This window comes from Ictidomys tridecemlineatus, chromosome 6 (assembly GCF_052094955.1).
Source record: "Ictidomys tridecemlineatus isolate mIctTri1 chromosome 6, mIctTri1.hap1, whole genome shotgun sequence".
Classification (NCBI taxonomy): Eukaryota; Metazoa; Chordata; class Mammalia; order Rodentia; family Sciuridae; genus Ictidomys; species Ictidomys tridecemlineatus.
Window position 1 is genome coordinate 94,408,044 of NC_135482.1, and position 26,135 is coordinate 94,434,178.

Here is a 26,135-nt window from a genome sequence, read left to right on the forward strand (position 1 = left end):
AGGACTTGAGTACTGCCAGGGAGGGAGGAGTGGTAAACCAGGAAATCCCAGTCCCCACCCAGTCCCTACCCAGTCCCTCTCCCATGGCTTATAAGGAGAGGGGGAGCCAATGACCAGAGGAGAAACCAAGGGAGAGCACCTGGGGAAACAAAGGAAAGTGAGAGAATGCTTAAAATCTGTGATGACCGTGGTCAGTTCATTGGATTATTTGCTCAAAGACTCCTGGGGAAACATGTCTAAGACTGACAATAGAAAGAGCAGAAAACTGGAAATTTGATACAGGTTGAATTAATTCCATTCAGCCTCCAAAATGGGGGCTGAGTGGCACCAATGGAAGGATCTCTCTGACCTCCTCAAACTCAACAATCTTAGGCACTGGAATGTTCCACTTCAAAGGGTGGAGAAAACTGTACAAACCTGGAGGTGGCAGAAATCAGGGTCAGACACCAATCTAGGGGCCATGCAGACCCATCTGAAGCAGCAGCATCTGCCCTACACAGAAGGAACTCTGGACAGCCACCATGAGGACAGACCATGTGGTTTCCAAAGGCAGAAACCTAAGAGCAGGAGACGGACTCCCAGATCCCGGCTCGGTGGCCAACACTTGAGAACACTTTTTTTCTGAAACTGTCATCTCCAATTGTGAAATAATCCCAGGTTTTAAGTCGAGCTGAGACATTGGCAAATCTGCAAACCCTGATAGCAACAGAAGGAAGTGGGCACGGAAGGAAAAGACCAGCAGGGCATGATTCAGTTCTCAGCAGTAATGAAAAGTGGAGAAACAGAGGAAGGAAACTCAGGATGCATGGGAGAAAATGGGACTTACTGCTGTGTTTCCAGGGCCGGGCTGTACTCTTTGTTTTGGCACGTTTTTCCTGACTCAAAGCCAATATTCTCACCACATAAATACTGGTCGACATTAATAACAGCAGCATATGAGACCATTATCTGTAAAGATGCCAGATTGCATGCAAATGGACTGGAAATACCTTGGAGAGTTTCACAAAAATAAAACAAAGGGCAAAGAAACTCTGCCAGTGGAGATTGAGAACAAATTCTTTAAAGATGGGTGGCGGGTGGCAAACAGCTCATATTTTTAAATGGGACATGTTTGGTCTCAAGGCAGCTGAATTTCTGCAGCTCTGCTTTGTGCCCTTCACAAGAGAGCAGCCTTAGATGTCTGCTTTTGAGAGGTACCAAGTCCCAGAGGGTGGAAGCCTGAGGTTTTACCGCCATCCAGTGGCATTGTGGGGTGTGGCAGCTTTGGATCGCCTTAGCTTTCAGAGAGGCAGAGGTCTCCCATCTATTTATCATCTGACAATGAAAGGTGAGAGATAAAGGCTGTTGAGCCTTATTGCATTGTCACCCATTTAGTTCAAAGGAGATTACACTTTGATTCCCAGCCATCAGACAATGGATATCACCCAAGGACCAGGCTGGGCTAAATCTTTATATTCCATTTCTATCCTGGTAGAGAGCTTTGGAATCTTCTTCTCCAAAATAGTGGTTCTCCATTGCCAAACTCCCAGCCCCTGGGATGTCCCTATTTGAACAAAGGAGCTTATTTATATAGAGAAGACATGAGGCCTAAAAACGAGTTAACAGTCCTGGGGGTAAGTGCTGCTCAAAGGGGGAGCACACTCCTGCCAAATGGAACAAGAATCTAGTGAGGCAATGGCCTACTGGTTCCAGCTCAGGGAATACTTTACCTCATCGGGCACAAACAGATTTCCAGAGCTGGAGACAGGAACCATCCCCAGGTCCTCTCATGTTTGAGGAGGTTGACCAGAGGAAGACAGCCATGGGGACACAAAGGGCCAACAATTCCTCTTCCCTAGAGCATTGCACAGCTAACCCTCCACTCATCTGCCTTTGTTTGGTTAGAAGAGGAATGATGTCATATTATGATATATATTTATTTGGGTTTTCCCCATGATTCCAGGCTTATCAAAGTGGGTCATAGAAACCTAATCTTCCCCTGTCATTAGCTGGTCCTAAGAAATTTTCTGACTTGTCTGTTTTTAGGCCCTAAAACCATCCTTATTCCAGAGGCATCCTGTCCCATACCCTGGAAGAAAGAGTGCTGTACGGAGAGGTCAAGAAGAACCTGAATAGATAGGTCTTACCAGGTCCCTTCCACCCCAGTCTACTAGCAATCCTGCCTGTGCAGGGAAGCCTCCACAGAAACCCAAAAGGTCAGGATGCAGGAAGCTTCCAGGCAGCTAAATACGTGGAAGTTTCTGGAGTGTGGCACATCTAGAGAGGGCAGGGAAGCTGCAGGTTCCTTCCCCCATACCTTGTCCTATGCGTCTCTACTCACAAAGTCTACTACTCAATCTTGTAGGGTATAAAATAACTGTATCTTTGTAGTCTCTTTTATAGTAAACCAGTAAACCTGAGGAGGGGGTTGTGGGACCCCAGTATAAATCAGATGGGCCACAAGCAAAGGTAAAACAAGCTGGGTCTTGCTTGCAACCTGCACCTGAGGTGAGGGAAAATATCACCTTGGGAATGGAGCCCTTGGCCTGTGGGACCTGATGCTGCCCCAGGATATTCAGGATGGAATTGAGTTCACACCCAGCAGGGTCCACTGCAGCAACAGCACCATTTGCTTGTTGGTGAGAAGTGCCCACACCTTTCGGGGTCACAAAAGTCTTCAGGGGTGATGGTTGTGGTGTGAGAGCAGGAGAACTTCATCTTTCCTAACAGCAGGGAATATGCACTTCTTCAGCCCTACACTAGGACAGACAAATAGCTGTGAAACTCTATCGTTTTTTTTTTGCTCACAACAAACCTCACCGGGTCATGGCCTCTTGGGCAGAACTAGAATAGTCTAGAAGGATTCATATCATTAATAGTCATTTTCCTTTTCAATACCAAATGAAGCTTAAATATTAGCACAAAGTCTACTACTCAATCTTGTAGGGTATAAAATACCCCTAAATCAGCATGTCACTCACCTCCTCCCTCTTCTCACCTCTGGCCCACTTTCTCTTCTTTGGATGCAAAGCAGAATGGCAGGCCTTTATAGGTAACATACAGAGTTTTTAAAATATCATTCAGTTTCTATATATGGGGACTTTCTATTTCCTTCACCAAAGGGAGATTTCCTATTCCACTGCCCCACAGAGCTGCTTCTTGAATCAATAATAATTTTTAGGTACCATGTCTTTGCCAAGAGATATTGTGAACCAATGCAGTCAAATATGGGATCAAGGTCTTTCCTCTCCTACAATAAACCTCAGCTGAAATGTGACACTGGATTTGAGGCCTGTCTGTCTTTCCATTCTAAAGCAGTCCTACCTCTGCCTTCCTGGAGCAAAACCTCAGGACCTGTGATGCTTCCTGGCTTTCTCACATCTGAAGTCTTAAAACTTGGGAAAAACACACTCAACTCAGATGTAATGAGGAGGAAAGACACAGGGAAAAGGGTCAAGTACCAACCCACTAGAACTGAGCCTGCACTCAGCTCCAACAGGAAACCTAACAGGGGAGCCCACTATCTCTCCCTCAGTGTCAAATATCCACCACCTATATCACTGCTACTGGAGGAAGAGTCAACACCAGAGCTGGGGATGTGCTCAATGATAGAGTGCTTGTCTAGCATATATGAGGCCCTGGGTTCCATCCCCGGGACCACAGAACCCAAAAAAATATTTTAAAAGTCACCGCCACATCTTTATTGCATATACAAGTGAATAACTTACCACAGAATACCCCCAAGAGTAGACAATGCCCACTTACAGAACTCAGGAGATAAATACAGTGTAAATATATTAACAGAGGCTGAGAAGTAAACAGATTAGACAAGAATTTATAAGAAGAACAGTGCATAAATTTTCCTGGCCAGGAGAAACTGGGCTGTGCATGCTAGTGAGGTCCGGAGAACTCCTGGCAAAGTACACATGAAAGATTACGTTTGGGGGTCAAGAGCAAGTTTGGGGATGGTGTAAGAAACAAAGATGCCCTGTGAATTGGTGCTGGGGAGATGGAGAGGCCCTATGATAAGGAATGTCATCTAGAAGCATAGATTTGGGTGACCTTGACCTCTCCTGTCAGGCAAGAAGGCAATGAAGGGATTACCAGAGGTTGGCTTCCAGTGTAGATTTTGACAAGATGAGGTTGAGACACAGACCCTTGCTGGATTTGCTCAGATTTGCAGTTCCGCTCTGGCCAAGTGATTTCCACCAAACCTACCTAATGAATCGCCTCAGGAGTTGAATGAGCCAGCATGCGGTCAGATGCCCAGACTTTTAGTCACACATAAGAAAATAGTAAGAGTCACCCTGAGCTGCCCAGGACTCCCACTTCAATAAAGTACCCTAAGTATGGGACAAAGGAAAAGACCACAATGCTAAGAAGAACTGGAGTCTCAGAAGCCCCACAAGCACAGTGGCTGAGGCTGAGGGCAGGCAGCTGTCCCCACAATGTTTCATGCAGTTCTCTTGGAAGACAGGATTTAGCCCACATCTCTTTGGACTGCTGGCTGGGTCTGCTGCCTGGCTGCGATCACTCCTTTCTTTGGAACAGAGCTAACTGCTCTCTTTCCTTCCTTCGTAGTCACTGTAAGGGCTGGTTCGAGCCTGGGCCCGGGGGATGGAGAAATCCTTTTGGGGAGTCCGATTCTGAAAAAGAAGTGATCATATTTTTACATTTCAAAGATCTTCCAAGCTGGGCAGGGATTTAATCTTTCCTTTCTACCAAGTCTCCTCCCAGGTACTGCCTGTGCCCAGCATTCCACCTGACCCCATGAGGCAGATTGTAGGAAAAAAAAAATACGTCATCCTTTCAAGGTGGCTTCCCAGGAGCCATCAGACAACATCATTCTCAAAGGGCAAATGTCCCTGGGTGCAAACACTACCAATAAAGAAGAAGGATTATTTACCTGAAGCTGCAAGTGGGTGGAATAAGGGGCATAGCAGGTATCCCCTGACTCTTGAAAACCTGAAACACAGGGAGAGGAGAAATTGAAGCATTAGGGCCACCTGTCCCACTGCACCACTTGCCACAGTATGTATGACAGCTTGTCTCTTTGTTTTTCCAGTAAACTTCAGGTTTCTTGCAGGGAAAGACCAGCACCAGGCACCCAGTGAGCACACTGATTAGATGAAAGAATGACATGGTCCCTAAGGAATCCCCTTTCCAAAATGTTCTCCTCCACTGCAAAAGCACCCTTGAAAAGTCATTAAAAAGTCTTTTCAGATATAGATCTGACCAGAGGTGTCCCTAGAGTGAATCTCACTAGGGATTTACTCACTTCCTTAACTGCCTGACAAGGCAAGAAAGGGAAGGATTTGTGAGCACTTGTTTTCTAGGTCTTTTGGGGAAAATCAGAGAGTTTAAAACTTGGGAAACATACATGATCACTATTAATGCCAATTAAAGCAATTCAATTATTTCCCACCAAATTTACCTCCCAATTTGATACAATTTAGAGTATAAGCATTAACCAGAATGATTCCTGTCCTGCAGCTGACCCTGGAGAGTAAGGAACTCATGATGAACACACAAATAACTATTGAATGAGACAGACTCTGATAAGAGCATTTCAAAGTTCTACAGATGCAAGGGCGGAGCAATGACTGAAGAGACTGGGGAATGCTTGACTTTCGAAAGGGTCAGAAGAGCAGGAGAAGGCCTCATCAGGCAGAGGACAGGTGCACCTGCAGCCCAGCCACTGTGACAGGAAGATGCAGGGACTTGGTCTGTGTGGGCTGAGGGCAAGGCTTCAAAGGGGCTTGAGGCCTCACAGATCTGACATAACAGGATGCATGGTGGGGGGGTGGTGCAGTGAGGAGTGTGAGAAGCCAAGAGTGGTGGCTGGAGAGTAAGCTGACAGCGTCCCACACACGAAAAGCATAAAGGAGAAGCCAAAAGAGAACCATGACAGGGAATCCAGGAGCAGGTGACAGAGTGAAGCCCTGGGAATGCAAAGGAGGGGTTGGGATGGTAGAAATTCTGCTCCTGTCCTCCCACATGCCCAGAAGAGAGACCAGGCTGCAGTGAAGAGCCCCAGGAAGCTCAGCACCTCAGGCTTCCAAAGAAAAGGCATTTTTTTTTTTTTGTACTAGGGATTGAACCCAGAGGCACTTAACCACTGAGCCACAATCCCAGCCCTTTTTATTTTGAGACAGGGCCTCACTGAGTTGCTGAGGCTGGATTTGAACTTGTGACCCTCCTGCTTCAGCCTCCCAAGCCACTGAGATTATAGGCCTGTGCCACCGCTCCCAGCAAAAACAAACAAACAAACAAACAAACAAAAAAAAACACCTCTTTTAAGTGGTGCTGAGAACACAGGCTTGAAGTTCCCTCATTCCTGTTCAGAAACCATTTCTACCCTGTGATAGACTCCAAGATCAATGTGAACCTAGAGACCAATGAATAGATCCTCACTGGCAATGCAGTTTCTGGCTATCGGTGTGGTCTCTCTCTCTCTCTCTCTCTCTTATGAGAATATCTGAAGAGCCTCTGGCTACTCACACCTCCCAAGGAGCACAATTGGCTCATTTTTTTTTTATGTCATATGTCATCTTTTCCCTCCCAGGGGCCCAGAGATATACAATCAAATGTTTGTGCTAAAATCAAAAAACCCTTGGTAACTTTACGGAGATTCCTGTCAGTTTATAATAAAAGGACTTGCTCCCTCCTGTACCCCATGTCAATGCAGGAAATCATGGCTTGGCATCCTGCACTCTAATCCACAAAGGCTGGAAGGAATTTCCACTTATCTTTTATAAAAAGCACAATCTCACCCACATACCACTAGAAACTCTCCCAGTCATTCCTTTTCCTTTTCTTTGCCCCATCTTATTTTGATTCAGAGACACCTACCTGGTAGTATTGCATAGAAAGTACTAGATAAAGACTCCAGAAACTAGCTACTGGTTCTACTTGTCTCTAAGTGGTTGGATGATTTTAAGCAAGATCTGAGCATTGGGGAATTTATTCATTCTATTAGGACATAACCTGGAAAAATCCTGCATATTCCTTATAGTCACAATATCCTCTGACCCTCCCCCACCCTCCCACCCCAGGATTCTCAATCGCACCTTGAGTGATTTCCTCTTGAGAATAGGCTCTGTTCTCCATACCATAGCTCTGCTTCATGAGCTGAGGTTGACAAAAAGCATCTTCCAACGGGTAATCCATGGGGTTCCGTTGCTTTGTAAGTAGGTAAAACTCAGGGGCGACATAAGCCAAGAGGAAAACCCAGCCATTGGCAACCAAGGCTGTGCTCAAGATAGTGTCATCCCATTCGGGGCCAGGGGTAGGAATCAAGAGCAAAGTGATCCATGCCACCCAGATGACAATGGAGAAGAACATGGTGAGGCAGATGTGGGCCCCATGTCTCTTCCAGCCACTGAAGGATCCACAGAAGGTGAAGAAGGATGTGAGGAAGGTCAGCGCCATCAGGAAAAGGACGTAGATAAGCAACATGATAAAGTCTTCGTTTCGACGAGCAACAGAAAGCTCAGAAAAGATGTCGACATTGGTCCTGTTCATGGTGAGGACGACATATTCAATGGCGATGACATCCTGTACCAGGCTGAAGCCCACGGCTAGGCCCAGAATCACCATCCAGGACAGAGGCTGCCTCCCACGGACTAGCTTCATCAAGTTGAAAGCATGAGCCAGGAGGCAAGAGAAGCAAATAGAAAAGAGGACACCAAAGAGGAAGAAGCGTGTGGGCCCTGTGCCCCCATCCAGCTTGATGATGAAGGCGAAGGTGAGGCCAAAGACCCCCAACACTCCCAGGAGGAAGAGAAACTGGGTCGGAAGCATTTTCCGTCTGTTGGAGTCCTGCACCCTACAGATGAGGATCAGGAGAGCGAACATGAAGGCCACTGAGGTCACAGCCCCTGCTGCGGCTATTGTTTCTAGGACGATGCCCCATGCTTCAGACATATCACAAAGTCTCTGGTACCTGGAGTCCAGGTGTGAGCGGCAGCCATTGGTGGGGGTTGTGGTCATTCTGGTCCTACATAAAAACAAAGTTAGGGTTGGGGGTGAGTTTGAACAAACTCAGACACAAGACTGAAAAAGGATTAGGAAAAAATACATGTTCAGCCAATTTTGCCCTTGAACTTGCTACATTAGATAAAGCTACCAACTTTTCCTTTACCTTGAAGCCAGAGGATCCAATGTGCCAAAGAGGTATTTCTTTTTTTGTGTGTGATATGGTCAAAAACCATATCACATATGACCTGCCAGAGTTCTTAATATTTCGGTTTGTCTTTCCTTCCTTCCTTCCTTCCTTCCTTCCTTCCTTCCTTCCTTCCTTCCTTCCTTCCTTCCTTTCTTTCTTTCTTTCTTTCTTTCTCCAAAGAGGTATTTCAGAGCCTAGTTTCCTCATCTTTAAAATAGGGATAATAATTTGCATCTCATAGGGTTGAGGATCCAAGGTGCCAAAGAGGTATTTCTTTTTGTGTGTGTGTGTGATATGGTCAAAAACCATATCACATATGACCTGCCACAGTTCTTAATATTTTGGGCTAGTGTTTTCTTAGGAATTCATGAACACAGAAATATCTAAGCATAAAGTGAACACAGTCTCAAGTCTTTTTCCATCTTTGGCCCTATTTCAGATATCACTTGTAAGCAACCCATTCTCTCATGGAACAGAGGAGTTACCAGAACTGGAGATTTCTCTGCAGAGAGCTAACACTCACTTCTGAGTCCCTGATTCCTCTTCCTTGGCTCTGCTGTCTCATATTGAAAGAGTTTCTCCCCAGCCTTAACACTTACATGGATGGTTTAACTAATTCCCAAAGAATGTGGAAGGACACTTCCTTACCATAACCAGCTCTAAACTAGCTAACTATAAGGATGGAAGTCCTGGATGAAACAAAAACAGGGGGTAACTCAACAACAACAAAACTATTACTAATACCTAACACTCATTTCTACTATGAGTCAGAATTTGACTTCTGATCACCTTACATAAATATTAGTTTAATTTCATGTCAACCCTATGAGATGCAAATTATTAGCCCTCTTTTATAGATGAGGAAACTGAGTGCCAGGCATGGTGGTTCACACCTGTTCTCCCAGCAACTTGGGAGGCTGAGGCAGGACAATCAAATTCAAGACCAGCCTCAGCAACTTAGAACCTGTTTCAAAAGAAAATATAAAGGGCTGGGAATGTAACTCAGCAGTAAAATATCTCTGGGTTCAATCCCCAGTTACACACATGCACACACACACACATACACACATACACACATACACACATACACAGATTAGGAAACTGAAACTGGAAGAGGTCAAGTTACTTGCTGAATATCAGATATATCTAATATATATCTAATATATATCTAATATATATATCTAATATATATATATATATATATATATATATATATATATATATATATTAGATAATTTTTTTTTCCAATGCTGGAGATCAAACCGGGACCTTTTGCATACTAAACAAATACTCTACCACGGAGCTATATCCTTGGCCCCAGAGATAGATTTGAATCCAAGTTCCCTGGCTCTAGGATCCATGCTCTTATCGACTATAGGTGCTCTCTCTCTCTCTCTCTCTGATGAGTTCTACAGGATATTAAAATACAATCTGAGGGCTGGGGTTGTGGCTCCGAGGTAGAGTGCTCACCTAGCATGGGTGGGGCACCACATAAAAATAAAATAAAGGTATTGTGTTCACCTACAACTAAAAAATAAATGCTTTAAAAAATTATTTTTAAAAAATGCAATCTGAGCTTCTCTCCCCTACCCATCCCATCTTTCTTTCATTGGATGCCCCATTATGGCCCTGATTTCACTCTTAGACCAGGAAGGCTGAGAGGCCACAAGTGATAGATGATTCACAAGCAGGTAATCTGCTCACTCACTCGGGATAATCAGGAATTGACTGGGTATGCATCAGCTTACTTCCCATATATCTGCCCTTAATATCTCAGGAAAAAGCCTTTTTTTCTCTGCCCCACAACCTCCTTGTGAATTTGACACCCAGGTGACCCCCATGACATCTAAATCCCAGGGATTCAGGGAACACTAGGAAGCTAAATTAGGGAACTGGAAAGAGAAGGGACTTTCCACATTTCCTCAAAGTTGGTGGCTCTCAAATTTCAGTCCATGTCAGCTAATTCAACATGGCTAGACATAATTACAACCCCAACAGTTTCTACATAAACTATAAATCTTATCTGAATGATTTTGCTGTATGTTATTTGTGAAGTCTTTTCCCTTAGCTTTTCTTTTTCTAGTGTGGGGATTGCTCACTCGTTGGTGAGAAGCTCTAAATGGACCAGGAGAGAAGCAGGAACTCATGGGACAGGGGCACAGGGCCAGGAAGAGAGGACTTGCAGAGGCCTTCCACGGAAAAGCGCAGAGAGACCATCTCCCTTGTCTACTATGAATGCATGAAAGGAAGACCCCTTTGAGGCCAGCAAGGATAAGGAAAGCAACACAGGCCCTGGCATCCCATTTCATCTCTCCACACCCTCTGAGAGTCATCTTAGGGGTGATAATCTAGCAGGAAAGGTATTTCCCTCTTCTCTTTGTTCCTTCACCCTCCTGACTTCCCCTGCCAATTGCCACTTCCCGGCCCCTCAAGGTATTTGCTGTCTGTGGACAAGTAGTTGTTATCATAATTACCTGACAATTACTAAGGACTTTGAACCTCAGGACTCTAAAACTTGACCGAGACTGATGAAGACAAAACATGCCGAAAAAAGAAGCTTTAAGACAGAGATCCCAGCCCCAGCCTGGACCTACAGGCCCCTCATTCAGCTGTGAGGAGGGAGGTGTGTCTTGGAGCCTCCAGGTTCCACAGACCAGAGCCCAACAAGCAATGGGTAGTGGGTGTGGAGAGAAGAGAAAACTGATTTCTCCTAATTCATCTGCACCTCAATCAAGTAAGGAGGATAGAGAATCAGTCCTAAAATGCCTGGAAAACATTAAGAAAGACAAATAAATAAATAAATCACTTTGGCACACGCCTGTAATCCCAGCCACTGGAGAGGGGGAGGCAGGAGGATTCCAAGTTCCAGGCCAGCCTCAGCAATTTAGTGAGACCCTGCCTCAAAAGATAAAATAAAAAGGATGGAAGATACAACCCAGTGGTAAACACCCCTGGGTTCAATCCCCAGGACCAAACTAGTACAAAAAAAGAAAACAAAAACCTTTTTTAAGGTTTTTATTATTGAACTTTGTATAATAGAGGTCCTGTGTCCAAAACTTGGTTTCAACAATTATCAGTATATGACCAATTTTGCTTCAGCTAATGCCCCATCCCACTCACTAAATTATTTTTTTAAGAGAGAGAGAGAGAGAGAGAGAGAATTTTAATATTTATTTTTTAGTTTTCGGCAGACACAACATCTTTGTATGTGGTGCTAAGGATCAAACCCAGGCCACACGCATGCCAGGTGGGCACGCTACCACTTGAGCCACATCCCCAGCCCTCACTAAATTATTTTTAAGCAAATCCCATATATCATATAATTTTATTCATAAATACTCTATTATGTCTTACTAAAAAATAAAACTCCTTAGCCACACTTTTAAAAATCAGCAATTTTTTAAATATCAAATATCCAGTTAAATTTTTTTTCTTGGTATTGGGGATGGAAACCAGGTCCTCATGCATGCTAGGCACAAAGCTCTACCATTAACCACCACACCTCCAGACACACAAATGTCTTCTTAAAAATGTCTCAGTAAATATTATTAACCCGAGTGACTAATTTTTTTGCCATTACCATTGTAATTTACCTCCATTAATCCTCATCCACCCCTTCCCCAGCCTTATAGGGATTGCTCAACAGGTTGAAAGCATTATAAATACTTTGCATTTAGTCAGAGGAAAATAAAACTGTCCAGGATCATTAACAAGCAAGTCAGTATTGCAAGAGGTTTGTGTACCCAGAGGATGGTGCAGATGAGGAAGAGACACCAGGAAGGTACCAGAGGAGGAGCACAGGGTACTGATCACTTCGTGCTGCCTAAGCCCTTTCAGAATGAGTCAGGGCATGAAAGAAAGGTTAAAAAACAATCAGGGAAAAAAGAAGGAACAGAAGGAAAAAGAAGAAGAGGAGGAAGAAAGAAGGAAGGGAGTCACATATTAGGCTCAATCCCAAAGCCTTCTGTCATTCCTTCCTCTTAGGAAAAATGGGTCTCCGGTGTGTGTGGACCAAGTCACATAACCTCTCAGAGCCTCTGCCACTGCTTTGTAAAATAAGGAAAGGAGCACACGCCTTTATTCCCCGAAACTCTGGGGCTAAGGCGGGAGGATTGAAAGTTTGAGGCCAGCTGGGCAACTTAGTGGACCCTGTCTAAAATAAAAAGGGCTGGGGATATAGCTCAGTGTCAGAGTGCCCCTGCATTCAATCTCCAGTATTTAAAAAAAATCATAACAATAGTGTCAATATAATTGTGAATAAAAATAATGACAACAGCTGCCACATGAGCCTGTCACTATGCCGAGTATGAAGGTTTTAACGTGTATTCTCTCATTTACATGTTTTTACACATACGATCTCATTTAATATTACCACAATCTATTTATATTTAACTCTGACAGATACAGTCATGTCAGATGAGAAGAACATGAGAAGAACATTCTTTAGAGTAGTCATGATCATAACTCCGTCCTTCACTTTAAATCACTGTCATGGTCTGTAAAGTTTTTCTTCTTTCCTTCAGCCTCTCTCCTCTCTCATCCTCTCTCTCAGCACTGGCTTACTGAGAAGTTTCCAAACCTAGTGATTCTATACTTAGTCTTCCTCTCAATTAACTTTTTCTTTTCTTTGTGATACTGGAGATAGACCCCAGGGGTACTCTACCTAATAGGTGACTCCTTTCCTTCCCTCCTCCTCCTCCTTTTCCTCCTCCTATTCTTTTTCCTCCTTTTCCACTGGTTGTTGTTTTTTTTTTTTTTTTTTTTAACCTTTCTTCCACTCCCTGACTCATTCCAAAAGGGCTTAAGGCAGCACGAAGTGATCAGTACCCTGTGCTCCTCCTCTGGTACCTTCCTGGTGTCTCTCCTTTATCTGCACCATCTTCTGAGTATACAAACCTCTTGCAATAAAGACTTGCTTGTTAATGACCCTGGGCAGTTTTATTTTCCTCTGGCTCAGCTACATACCCAGCCCTTTTTAAATTTTATTTTAAGGCAGCGTCTAAGTTGCCCAGCTAGCCGCAAACTTGTGATCCTCCTGCCTCAGCCTCCCCAGTAGCTGGGATTACATGCATATACCACTACACCCTGCTCAATCAACAAATATTTAAGTGTGTCATTTGCGTCAGATACCACACTAAGTGTACAAATCACACAGTATGGCCACTGCCCCTGGAGAGCTAATAGAGTCAGTTGCACTGGTGCACAACTCAGGAGTTATGGGATGCAGAGAATGCTGAACACACATGAAAAATAGGGATCCCTTCTACCTAATTGAGGACAAGGTGGGAGTGGCAGGCAGTTTGAGAAAAGAGACTGGAAGAAAAGACATGAGAGATGAACAGAGAATGGCAGATGTGTTCATGAAGGTAGAAGAGAAAGGGCTTCAGGAATGGAGGAATCCAGGATAACTCCTAGACTTCTGGCTTAGGCAGCTGCTAAATTTAGCTTTGCTGGATCTTAGGTTAATAAATAATAAATCTTAAATTAATAAATAAATTTATTCAAAGTCATTCATTGCTTCATTCAGTCCTCACTGAATTACTATTTGGCCTCCATTTTACAGTTGAGGAAACTGACACACAAAGAAATTAAATAACTTGTACAAGATTATGTGGCTCTTGCTGGGTGCGGTGGCACACATCTGTAATCCCAGTGGCTCAGGAGGCTGATACAGGGGCATTGAGAGTTCAAACCCAGCCTCAGCAACGTAGCAAGGCCCTAAGCAACTCATCGAGACACTGTTTCTAAATAAAATATTTAAAAAGGGCTGGGGATGCGGCTCAGTGGTTAAGCACCCCTGGGTTAAACCCTGGTTAAAAAAAAAAAAAAAAAAAAACTGTGGTTCTTAAAACAATGCAAATCTTCTAAGATTGTTTTCTCCCTGGGATCATCTACAGCCTTCTCCTACAAGGTTATGCTCTTGCCTCTGACCATGAATTATTCTCTTAACAAGAAAGACCCTTTCCCTCTTGTTCACAGTCCATTTGCCAAATTTCTTCAAAATTTGGCCCAAAATCTAACCTCTATAATGAGGTTTTAAAATTGTCAATATTAATCCTATCTCATTCTAAATTTGTAGGTCTTGTCATAGTTTTTATAACTAAGTGTTTTTAGGCCCTGAAGTTTTTCCATATATATGGTATATATTAACATTATCACCAGTGCTGACCAGCCTATCAGATAACAAGCTTCATAAGGAAATCAAACAGATCTTCTGTTTGTTGGTATCAATCTCACCATGTACTCTGCATGGCAGTTGCTGAGAAAATATTTTGGACTAAGACTGACAGCTGAATATTTACCCAAAGCAAGTTATTTATTAGCAAGTGTGAGTAATAATAGGGAGTAAAAATTTTTGAAGATGAATACATGCTGATGCAAATCCTCATATTTTTATCCAGGTTGAGTTATACTAAGGGAGGAGTCCCTCAAGAAATCTCTCTGCCCTTAGCAGGATTACAGGAAAAGGAAAGTATTCATAGGAAAATCTCTAGGCTCCCCTGTTACGGGTAGCCAGCTCAATTCTGATGACATAAAAGTGAAGCATCATAGCAAAGTCTCATGAATAGCATCTTACTAACATCATGACTTGAGTTTCTAGGTGGTTACTGGGAGAAAAAATCATTACAGCACTATATTTCAAAACAAGTGTAACAATAATGTTCGTACTCATTTCTGCACTTTTCCTCCTACTCTAAACAGCACATGTAAATTTTAGATTAATGTGAATATAAAATAAATATCGGAAATCTTTTTTTTTCAGTTAAGATACTGAGTGAAGCTTCCAAATCTCTTTGGCCCAGAATTCTGAGAAATCAAATATCCAGAAAACAGATAGAGAATAAAATAAAGTTCTCTACTGATTTTACATCTCAAAATTCTTAAAGATTTCTTCTTTCAAATAGTTTACTTCAATATATAAGGACAAAATATTTATGTTGGATTCAAGAGTCCAAAGTTAAGCTTTTCATATCTTCCTACCAGCCTGACTTCTAAACCTTCTGAATGGCACTACCATCTACTTGTTACCTGGTCGATCTAAAAACACAATATATACTGTCTAATGGGGGAGACAATGGGGAAAAACAGACTACATGGCCTAAAATTAGATGACCGCAGAAAGCAAGTATTATTACAATAATGAAATGGTGACTTATTTTGAAAAGACTAAATTAAACTATTATTTCTACAAGAACATCACCCAAAGCAAAGGAATCGAGAAAGGTTGAAAGTTAAAAAAAAAAAGGAAAAGAAATGAAAAAGAATTACTAATAGATAATGCTTATTTAAGAGGTATTATGAGTCAAACATAGTTAAATAGCTGGCTTACGGTAAAAGAATTAAGCAAGAGTTGAGATTTTAATATCACACAAAGTTGAGGTAAGGGAAAAAAGGCATTATATGTACCCCAAAGCTTGCTTCAAAATAATTAGTGATGCTCTACATTGAAGATAAAACTGTCATAAACTTTCATGTACCAAATACAGCACCAAAATACTTAAAACAAGGATTACCGATATAGAAGGAGAAACCAGAAGAAATACTTAATTATAGAATACTTCTTTGTCAGTCTTTGGTGGATTAAATACACAAAATTGATCTTTTCTTTTTTTTTTTTCCCATACTGGGGACTGAAACTGGGGCCACTTCTACCACTGTGCAATAACCCCTCCTTTTTATTTTTTATTATGTTTCAGGGTCTCACTAAGTTGCTCCAACTAGCCTCAAACTTTCGATCTTCCTGCTTCAGCCTCCCAAGTAGCTACAATTCTAAGTGTGTTAGATCTCCATTATTAATCATATAATTCAGATCCTCTATATCAGTAATGAGCAAGCATTTTCTGTAAAGGGCCAGTAAGTAGTTCAGGCTTTGTGAGCCATATATTTGTAGCATTAAAACAGTAATAAATGTATGAGCATTGAGGTTTTCCTATAAAATTTTATTCACAAAAAGAAATTGTGGGCTATATTTGGTCCATGGACTATATTTTGCCACCCCTGCTCTATACGATCACTTCTACTTAAGTGGTCATTTGGGGGGATGATTACAGTCCCCAAAACATACACAAAAAAGCATATTTTAGAACACACAAAAAAAATCTGAGGGCTGGGGTTGTGGCTCAGTGGTAGAGCGCAAGGTGCTGGGTTCAATCCTCAGCACCACATAAAAATAAATAAAATAAAGGTATTGTGTCCAACTGCAACTAAAAAATAATTTAAAAAAAAAGAAAAATCTGAAATTCTAAAATAAGAAAAGTATAGATTACATATTCTGCCACAATGCCATAGAAATAGGACTAAAAGTAGAAACAAATGCACTGAAATACTCTGAAAGTCAAAGACTCCCTCAAGAACAACTGCTGTCCTGTGTACTGTGTATTATACCTTCACATCATTTCCTCGGCTCAGTCTTGTGAATTTTTACATAGCAGTAGACCCAGAATGAGAAGAATAAGAATTGCAGTCAAAATTCTTCTTCAAAATCTTATCTTCAATTACCACTAAGGAACAGAATATTAAAAAGTAGATTCCAAACAAGACATGTGCAGACAGAGGGGCTAGAATCTTAATGCAGGAAAGGCACTTGGGCCTCCCTGAGACCTCCCCCTCCAACCCCCAGGAGGTTGTCTGATGACAGTTACATATCCTGCTGAGCAGAAAGAAGAAATCAAGTTCCCTGAGGCCACATTGAGAGCTCTTGGGAAACCACACAGTTCTGCTCATTCCATCCGTCCTTTGGTGCCCTGCCTTCTCCATACTTTTGAGGGAGCAAATTCTCAGCACCTGTTTCCACCCTCTCTCCCCTTCATTCTTACACCTCCTAGAAGTCGCCAGCATCCAAAGCTGACCTCACCCTCGTTGTCCCTCCCATGGTCCCCAGGCCATCCCGTCTGAAGTGGCTAAAAGAATTCCTCCTCAGGAATAAGCCCACTGCAGTGGCTGATTGCGATGAACCCTTCAACAGGTGCATCATTTACAAAAGCCTCTTCAGAGAAATCAGCCTGGAAAGGAAGGAATCCAAAGAAAGTCCTTCAACCTCCTTGATCCTGAGCAGACTTTGGCTATTTGTTACCCTTCTTCCCATGGATATTTTAAGAGATATCTTGAACCACATTTAAGCCATTCCCAGGGGCTACTTAGTTGTTGAAAGGTGGGTGGTTACTGCCTTTTCGATTTCCATCTGCTGGGTATTCCGGAGCCACTCCAGGGACTAGGGATGGAGAGGGACTAGGAAGGAGGTGGGGCGGGGTTGGGGGGTAGGCATGGCAGGAAGAGGGAGATGGTGACAGCTGCTTCCTCCCGAAAGGAGGGTATGCTGTGGAATCCAATATAGAGAAAAGGGGTGGCTTCTAGATCTATTTCCCAAAAATAGAAGAGTACGTACGTTGTAGTGGAAGAATAAAATTAATGGAAACTTTTCAGTATCTCAATCAAGTAGTAACTGTCATCATCTCCTCCTTCCTACACCCTCCTCCAATTTTCCTAGACCCTCTCCACCCTAGTCCCTTCCCTAACTTTAACATTTTTCTCTCTTTCTTCTCTTGCCCCCAAATTGATCCCAGGGTTGCTCCCCTCTTTCCTGACAAGAATTCAGCCTATTCGCAGTTTGTAGAATGTGTCTAAGCAGAAACTATTACCCTGGGGATCTTTTTGCTCTCCGCCTCTATCTTAGCATGGGAAACCCAGAAAACAAATTCTGAGTTGAGTTAAACTAGAGGAATCCCCCTTTCTTTCGGATTAGTTATTTCCTCATAGTCAGCTGTAGTCCATCACCAGGATTCCTGGCCTCCTCTAGGCCACCCCTCCCAACGCCTACCCTCGGGTCATGATTTAAACCTGGAGGTCCCGCGCTCCCTGAGCTCCACGCGCCTCACTTACCTTAGGGTCTAGGTTTTGGCGGTGAACTTGGCGCCCTCCTCGCGCGTAAGAGAGAAGCAAGCGGGGGCCCCTCGGTGCTGGACTAGTGAGTCTTTGGGCAGTGATCCCGCCCTCGGCTAGCTGAGCAGTTATAAAGGCTGCCGTCGCGGGAGGGAGGGAGCGGTGAGCAAGGGGGCGAGCAGAGGGCAGGGGCGGGGAGGGTCAGGGGGAGAGGACACGCCTATTCCAGTTCCACGGCACTTGGTGCTGTTATGAAAATAAAGTCACCGTGCCAGGGAATGAACCAAAGGATTCCTGACGTCAGAAGCACAGTCACTCCTGAAATGGTTGGAGGGCGGGGGGGGGGGGGGGCGGGGGGAGGACGCGGCGGGACCCACCTTGCCCAGCGCAGCGCATCAGACTCCTCCGAGACTTGCGCTCAGGCTACTCTCAGAGCCCCGCATGATAGAGCGACCAGGCCCTACAGGTTGTCACCTCCTGGAAGAAACCACACCCGCCTTCCCCGCTGGCACTCCAGCCCCACAAGGGCAAGGACCTGCAGGCTAGATCCTAGCAGCTCCCTTGTTAATTTCAATGGAACCAGCCCGTCTTTCTGCACTTTCCCTTAGCTTAGCTTTTCTCTCCACCCTCTCACTCCGCCAGCGCGGAGTCAGGAAAAAGAGATGACCACCCTCCAGGGACTCCAGCCAAAGCGAGATAAAGGTCAAGGAAGACTTCTTCACTGGGTCCAGTTCAACAAGGACACTTGTCAAAACTTGTGACCAGATGCTGGACGCTGTGCCGCACACGTAAACCCAGCGTCTCCGGAGACTGAAGCCAGAGGATCACAAAAGGGCAGCCCCGGCAACTTGATTTTGAGACCCTGTCTCAAAATATAAAAAATTTTAAAAGGGGTGAGAGGTGTCGGGAAAGTGGCTCAGTGGTTGGATCACCTCTGGGTTCAATCCCCAGTACCAAACAAAAAAAAAAAAAAAAAAAAACGAGAAAATAAACTGTGGTCAGATAACATGGGTTAGTGCCTGGGGCTGAGAGATCATTATCTCTTTAAAACTTTCCTTGTTACCTCCCCTAAAGCTTGACAATGCAGGCTGATGGGAATGGAGACACCTGATAAAAATATGGAATAAAGGAATTTGTCTTTGTTGCTTGGTTCCCCCTCCCTCTCCTACCCACTCCTCTTTTACTATCAAGCCAATCCTACTTGCCTTTGTTGACTTGTCAAACAATCCTGGAGTAACTGCCCCTCTGTGTCAGGGCTGGGCAAGGTTCTACACCACTGCTTTGGGGAAATGAGGCCTGAGACTGTGCTTTTAAGGTGGTAGTCAGCAGATCTAGTAAACTAACCTGTATTAATCTGCATAGGAATTAATGGGGGAAAGCCTAGAGCCACCCAGATTTCTTCTCCCTTCTGTCCCCCTCCCTAAATTTCCTAAATCTAAAGTCCTTTCAAAATGTGCCTATGAGCTTAGTGGGTACACAAGATCCTGGGTTCAATCTCCAGCACCAAAACAAAACAAAAAATGTGAGTCTTTGGAGACCATGATTCCACCTTTGTTAGATTTCATTTCACTCCCTAGAACCACAACCAATACCTTGGGTCTTGGAACACTTCCCTTGAGGGTGCAGGCCAGGAATCTCCAAGCTCACCAGCTCCACTGCTAGGGCTTCCAGGGATGTAAGTGGCAGAGGGGTCACTGAGATGTTGGTGGGACTAGAAAGGGCAGTGCATTGTAGTGTGTACCTCCATGAGGTCAGGGCTTCTCTCAAGACTTCAGCTTTCTCATCTGTTAGAGAAGGAAGTTGAACTAGATCACCATTGTACAATAGAACTATAATTCAAGCCACAAATCCAAGCCACACATATGTTATTTTTTTAGCAGCCATATTAAAAAGTTTTTTAAAGGGAATTAATTCTAACTATACATTTTATTTAACCCAATAGACCACAAATAGGATTGTTTCAACATGTAATCAACTTTTTAAATATTATTGAGTTATTTTACTTTTTTTTTTTTTTGTCAAACTACATCCTCAAGAACCCAGTGAGTATTTTATACTCACCGCACATTGTCACTTTGGACCAGCACATGTTAAGGGCTTAAAAGCCATATGAGGCTAGCTAGTGGCTACAACTCTGATCAGCACAGAGATGGTTGTCTCTGGGGTCTCTTCCAGCTCCGGCATTTTAGAATCTGAATCACCACATCCACAGTGAGGTTCAGACATCAAGCAAAAGACATCAAATCTAAGAAGGAAGCAAAAGCAGAGGGGACATGATTTCTTCTCCCTCCATACACCCCCTTCTCAGGACAAGAATCTTGGGAAACCTAATGAGAGTGTGGTGAGTGTGTTTTATTTATTCTGTTCTTTATTCTCTGTGTGATGTCTAGCTGGCTGGTCTAGGGGTTGCAAGAGAAAGATGTTCTTGTTCTTAAGTACCATCAGCTGTCATCATCCTTCACTTTGCTGTTGACTGTGACCTGGTTCTTTTAGCACTCTCTTTCCTACCCTCCTTTGAACTTCATTTTTTTCTTCGTTTCTCTTTACAGATGCATCAGCCCAGCTCAAAGCCTGGATGAGAGTTAGGCCAGTGAGCATCCAGAACACAGAGTTTAGGAGAGATGCTTCACACCCCTGTGAGGAGTAACTCCTTCAGTTCTGAAGCCTGAATTCCTTGCCTGCCTCTCCTGGTCCTAGCCCCGTACCTGAGTTTATAGATCCTGATGTCTGCGAGGTAAGAAAGATAAAGGGAGAGTGGCATAACTGAGTGATACTGAGATGCTTCTAAGGGGGAAAGGGAAGGAATCAGTAGATGGGATAGTTCATTTCCTGAGTCTGTTGTCTGCTAAAAGTTGAGGGTCTTCTATGGTTTGCAAATGGTTTGAGTGTGTGCCCCCCAAGGGTCCTTGAGTTGGAAACTTCATCTCCAGTGTGACATGTTAGGAGATGGTGGAACCTTTAATAGGTAGGGCTGCTGGACTGTGTGGCAGAATACCCCTGGGTTCAATCCCAAGTACCACAAAAAAAAAAAAAAAAAAAAAGAGGTATGGCCTAGTGGGAAGTCACTGGGGACCCTGCCCTTGGAAAGGATTAAGGGTTATTACAAAAGAAGTGAGCCTGGCCCCTCCCTTTCTCTGCTTCCTGCTCCTGCACAGGTGCTCACACTATTACAATTAGCCATGAGGGGATTCAGCCCAGGGCATGAGGCCCTCATCAGAGTCTGCAGTATGCTGTTTGGACTTTAAACCTCCAGAAATGGGAGCTAAATAAACTTCTTTTCTTTATAATGTTAGACTGTAGCCAGTAGTGGTGATGCACACCTGTAATCCCAGCTACTCGAAAGGATCACAAGTTACTCAGGATCACAAGTTACTCAGGAGGATCACAAGTTAGAGACCTGGAAAGGAAACCTGATGAAACGTGTCTCAAAATAAAGATAAATAAAAGCTGGGGATATAGCTCAGTGGTAAAGCCCCCTTAGGTTCAATCCTAGTACCCAAAATAAAAAATAATAATTATAATTATACAATTGTACATACATGTGTGCACATATATAAAATACCTGCATCAGGTATTTGGTTAGAGTGACAGAAAGCTAATTCAGGGCCCTTGGAAATCAATGGAAGAAATATTATGAAGAAAGTCTGGAGACCCATGCTTCATCCAAATCTAGCTGTCCTCCTTTGAATGTTACCTGGTGATGTTAGCATGATTGAGCCACGCAGAAGGGACACTCACCTGACTGCAAACGAGGAGAGGAGAAGAGAGAGCCCACAACAAAGATGCCTTGTTCCCCTGAACAGAGAGGCTGCTCTGACACTGGAGTGGCCCTTCGCTCTGCTGTAAGGCCAGCTCGGGATTCTCGGGTTCTATGAGGATGGTCCTGGCTCTGCCCCAATCGGGGGGCACCAGATCCCAGTCCTTGCTGACACTTCCCTTACCAATGACCCACTAAACATGGCCACCACGGCCCCTCTCAAGCTCAGAAACTCAGACAGCTCTACCAATATCTTCACCTGACCTCTTTAGTCATGCTACCCTAGGATGGGGGACGCAGAACTCAGGCCTTGGGCTCTCCTTTTTCTCCCTTTACTTCTTCACTAGGAGATAGGTGGAAGGTACCACCTATCTCCCTCCCTGACCCCAATGAACTCTCATTTAAGAAGCACCTGAGTCAGCAGAAGAAGAACACGGAGGAATTGTCTCCTCAGGTTTTTACTCTTTTGGAACTACCAATGTCAGGGAACCACAGCCCCCACTAGGTTCCTGCTAATATGGCTCTTCCATACTAAACAACATAAGTATTTGAGAGCCAACTATGCACCGAGCATTATAGAAAATGTCACAGAAGAATGAGACAGACCCTACTTGGTCTCCATTCCCTAAAATAAATTTTCATGTGTATTCAGTCATCTACATCTATGGATGATCTTCTATATCAAAAGAAATTGCCTTAAGGAGCTCAGTCTGGCAGACAGAAGGATAGTAATCAAGGAAAAACCAACCTGTTGTGTTAGAGGAACACATAAGGACCTCAGCCAACCAAACCACAGTAAAGATTCATTGCAGAGTTCAGGGTAAATCCCACAAAGGAAGGACAGACTAAAGGATGAGGATGAGTTTTACATATGGAGAAAGGAAGAGGGGTGAGGAACAGGAAGGGTATTTAAGGCAGAGGGAGCAGAATGTGCAAAGGCACAGAAGCAGGGGATAGCTCTGCCATTGATAAAATGTGAGGGCTAAGTGTGGACCATAGGAGATGATGCTCAGTGAGTGGGTAGTGGCCAAGTTGACTTTGTAGTCCCAGACTCATCTTAGAGGCAGATGGGCATTGAAAGCCTGAAGCAGGGGACTATTGTGATGTAATGTGCAAGATGATGAGCCACTCCAGTGGCCCTGAATCCACTGGAGTGCCTTTATAAAAAGAGAGCACAGGTGTAGTAGTGCACACGTGTAATCCCATCTACTCAGGAGGCTGAGGCAGGAAGATTGCAAGTTCAAGCCAGCTTTGGCAACTTAGCGAGGCCCTATCTCAAAATTCTGAAAAAAGGGGTAGGGAGAGAGGCTGAAAATATAATTCAATGGAAGAGCATCCCTGGATTCAATCCTCAGTTCTGAAAAGAAGAGGACACAGAGATACACAGGCACAGAAGAGACTAACACATCTGGAGAAGAAGACCCTGTAGAGACAGAGGCAGAAGCTGGAGTTGAACTGCCAAAGCCAAGGAATACCAAAGGACTGAGGGCAACCACCAGAAGCAGACACTTTAAATGCAGACTTCCAGCCTCAAGAACCGAGAGAATATATTTCTGTTGCCTTAAGGATTCAGTTTGTTGGGAGGTGCTTTGTTGCAATAGTCCTGCGAAGCCAACATAGGCACTTCTAAAATGTGGACAATGATTGCATGTACTGGCAGGTTATGTAAAATGCTAAAAAGAACCCACCCAGCAGAGCAGGAGTCTCCAGGGTTTAATCTCCAAGTGGCCTTGGTTTCGGCCAGGTGGGAGAGGAGTGGAGTATACCGGGGACAAATAGGCGCAGAGTGAGAGATGACACTTGAAGCTCCGGAATGCAGTCTGCAGGGAACGAGCACTTGCGGTCAGCATCCTGGCCAGCCACCAACTCTGCCTCTCTCAAGCCTTTTCCTTATCAGGCTATTTAAAAAAATTCTCTGGTTACAGCTGGGACTTTCTTGCCTTTTCTGGGACTGACTTTAAGACATTTTTATTCCCAGGGTCTTCATTCCAAGGAAAGTGATGAACCAAAACCTCCATGGTTTTGGTTCCAAGAGGAACTCCAGCCAGCCCAAGGCTGGGTCAGAGAATCCCATAAAGTGCTCAGACAGGTTCAGTGACATGAAACCCAATGCAGCTGCAGGATTCTCCTCTTCCCACTCCTCAAGACAAAATAACGCACCCAATTATCAACCCGACTTCTTCTCTCTCCATCTCTCTGAGGCTGTGCTCGGCTTCATCTCCGCCTCATTCCTGGTCAGTCCCCACAAACCAGCCTATTCTCAAATGAATTTGAGCCTTGGGGTTAGGAAGAACGGTCCTGGATCCTACTTAATGACTCAGTCAATGGCCTGTTTCTTTATCCAAAAAAAAAGGGGGCATTCATAATACTCAATTCACAGGGTTGTGGGGCATAAAGAACAATTATATCTAGCCCATAGGGAATCTTCAGAAATATTCACTTGCTTATTCTTGAATTTCTGGAACTGAAGGCAGGAAGGTAGCTTTTAATGGGGTGTGGGGTGTGTACTGGGGGTTGAACCCAGGGTGCTTAACCACTGAGCCACATCCTCAGCCTTTTTTTTTTTTTTTTTGAGACAGGGTCTCACTAAGGAAGGTATCTTTTTGAGTCTGTTTGCAAAAGACAAGCCATGGAACTGGCAAAATTGCCTTTCAGTGCCCTACTCTTGTCAAGGCCTCTCCCTCATGTCTATACCCAAACAACCCTAGACCATGATGTGGCTCAGCTAAAAAAATAAATAAACAAACCTATTCATCTCATTCACACTAAATCCAGAAGCACTAAAAGACTGAAAGAATTGCTGGTTGCCCCTCCTGGGAATATTTTCTATTTTCTATTAAAAGAAGAGCCAGCCTGGCACGGTGGCACACACCTATAATCCCAGCAAGTCAGGAGACTTAGGCAGAAGGATCACAAGTTCAAAGCCAACCTCAGCAACTTAGCAAGACCCTGTCTCAAAATAAAAAATAAATAAATTAAAGGACTGGGGATGTGGCTCCGTGATTAAGTGCCCGAGGGTTCAATCCTCAATACAAAAAAGAAAAAAAAAAGAGCCAACTGATTCTACTGAGCAGTATTATAGCAATGAACTATAGATGCACACAGTAATAAGGATTACTCTCAAAAAGGACTGAACAACAGAATACAAAAGTACATACTGTAGGCTTCTAGTTATTGAGCAGGCAAAACTAATCTATGATGACAGAAAGCAGGTCAGTGGTTGTGGGGCGGGGGCAGTGGTGGGGGCTGAGGACTTTCTGCAAAGAGACACAAGGAACCTCCTCAAGGTGATGGATGTATTCTAAATCTTCATTGGGGTGGCTGTTACACAGCTGTTTGCATTTGTCAAAACTCTACAAATTCTTCTTTAAATTAATCTATTTTTTAAATTAAAAAAAAAGAGAGAGATGGACTACCAGCTTTGATGCCACCAAAACAAAGTGCAAGATGCAGTTTTAAAGACAGAAAGACCTAAACATAAAATTTCTGGAACATATTAAAGGCTATGGGAATTGGTTGTGGGGAGACTGTTTGAACCTGGGATGATCTCATAAAATATTATCACCTGCTACTTTTCCAAAAGAATTATAGAAGTGCTTTATCACAGGTTTTCCTTCTTATTTACAGTCAAGTCACTGGAACCAGCATGACTACACGGGTAAATTGGAGTCCTTTATTGGTGAAGCAAGAGTTTGGTGGCACATCATATATTAAGGTGTAGAAATTGTTTTTCTTTTTCTTTTTTCTTTATTTATTTATTTTTTAATTTTGAGAGAGGGTCTCTCTAAGTTGCCCATCCTGGCCTCAAACTTACAATCCTCCTACCTGGGCCTCCTGTTGCTGGGATTACGGTGTGCGCCACCATGCCAGACTAAGGTATAAAAAGTAACATGAATATACCAGTCACTAGAGAATTTTGGAATAAATCATCATTTATTCAAAGAGGAAATATTCCAGAAGAGTACAAATGATGTTCTCTATCTATATTTATTTTCTGCAGCACCATCTTCTACATGTTTGAAGAAAGAGGTTTTTCCCCCACAATTTTCCACAGATAATGATCCATTTAGATCCTCATCTAGAATTACAAATTCCTTCCCCTGCCTTCAAGCAAATAAAATAAGGTGATTAGAATGGGACATTTCTACTTACAAGGACTAGCAAGCTTCAGAGTCTCAAAAAGTCAGGGAACACCTTTACTTCTAAAACTGCTTTCCAATAAAACTGCTTCCCAAGCACCCAGATCTTCCCAGATCCCTAAAAGGATGAAGCCAATCTTTGGAAGAAAAGAAACTTGTCCAAAATTTATAGTACAACCTAGAAAAGGATTCCTGCTATAAGAAGTTCAGTTAA

The 26,135-nt window shown here is 43.6% G+C and overlaps 1 protein-coding gene across 4 annotated transcripts; it reads right to left on the reverse strand.

The window, feature by feature from the left end:
• Positions 1-3,656: 3,656 nt before the first annotated feature.
• Positions 3,657-21,003, reverse strand: Gprc5a (G protein-coupled receptor class C group 5 member A). 4 transcript variants are annotated; one of them, XM_021730765.3, is made up of 5 exons: positions 20,087-21,003; positions 19,618-19,809; positions 7,050-7,978; positions 4,886-4,944; positions 3,657-4,625 (listed from the first exon to the last, which is right to left on the reverse strand). In XM_021730765.3, the coding sequence occupies exons 3-5, from the start codon at positions 7,969-7,971 to the stop codon at positions 4,533-4,535; spliced, it is 1,074 nt and encodes a 357-aa protein (XP_021586440.1). In that variant the 5' UTR covers positions 7,972-7,978; positions 19,618-19,809; positions 20,087-21,003; the 3' UTR covers positions 3,657-4,532. The 4 variants fall into 4 exon arrangements, with proteins under 4 accessions (XP_021586440.1, XP_077871344.1, XP_077871345.1 ...); XM_078015218.1 differs by lacking the exons at positions 19,618-19,809; positions 20,087-21,003 and adding exons at positions 18,026-18,162; positions 18,403-18,703; XM_078015219.1 differs by lacking the exons at positions 19,618-19,809; positions 20,087-21,003 and adding an exon at positions 18,403-18,706.
• Between the last annotated feature and the right edge of the window lie 5,132 nt (positions 21,004-26,135).

What these genes read in the sequence shown, in the direction of transcription:
- Gprc5a (XM_021730765.3), bottom strand. Translation starts at nt 7,971, where the DNA reads ATGACCACAACCCCCACCAATGGCTGCCGCTCACACCTGGACTCCAGG. An exon ending in TCAAGAGGAAATCACTCAAG is followed by an intron (nt 4,945 to 7,049) that starts GTGCGATTGAGA and finishes CCTGTGTTTCAG; the next exon opens with GTTTTCAAGAGTCAGGGGAT. An exon ending in CCACCCACTTGCAGCTTCAG is followed by an intron (nt 4,626 to 4,885) that starts GTAAATAATCCT and finishes CTTCTTTTTCAG; the next exon opens with AATCGGACTCCCCAAAAGGA.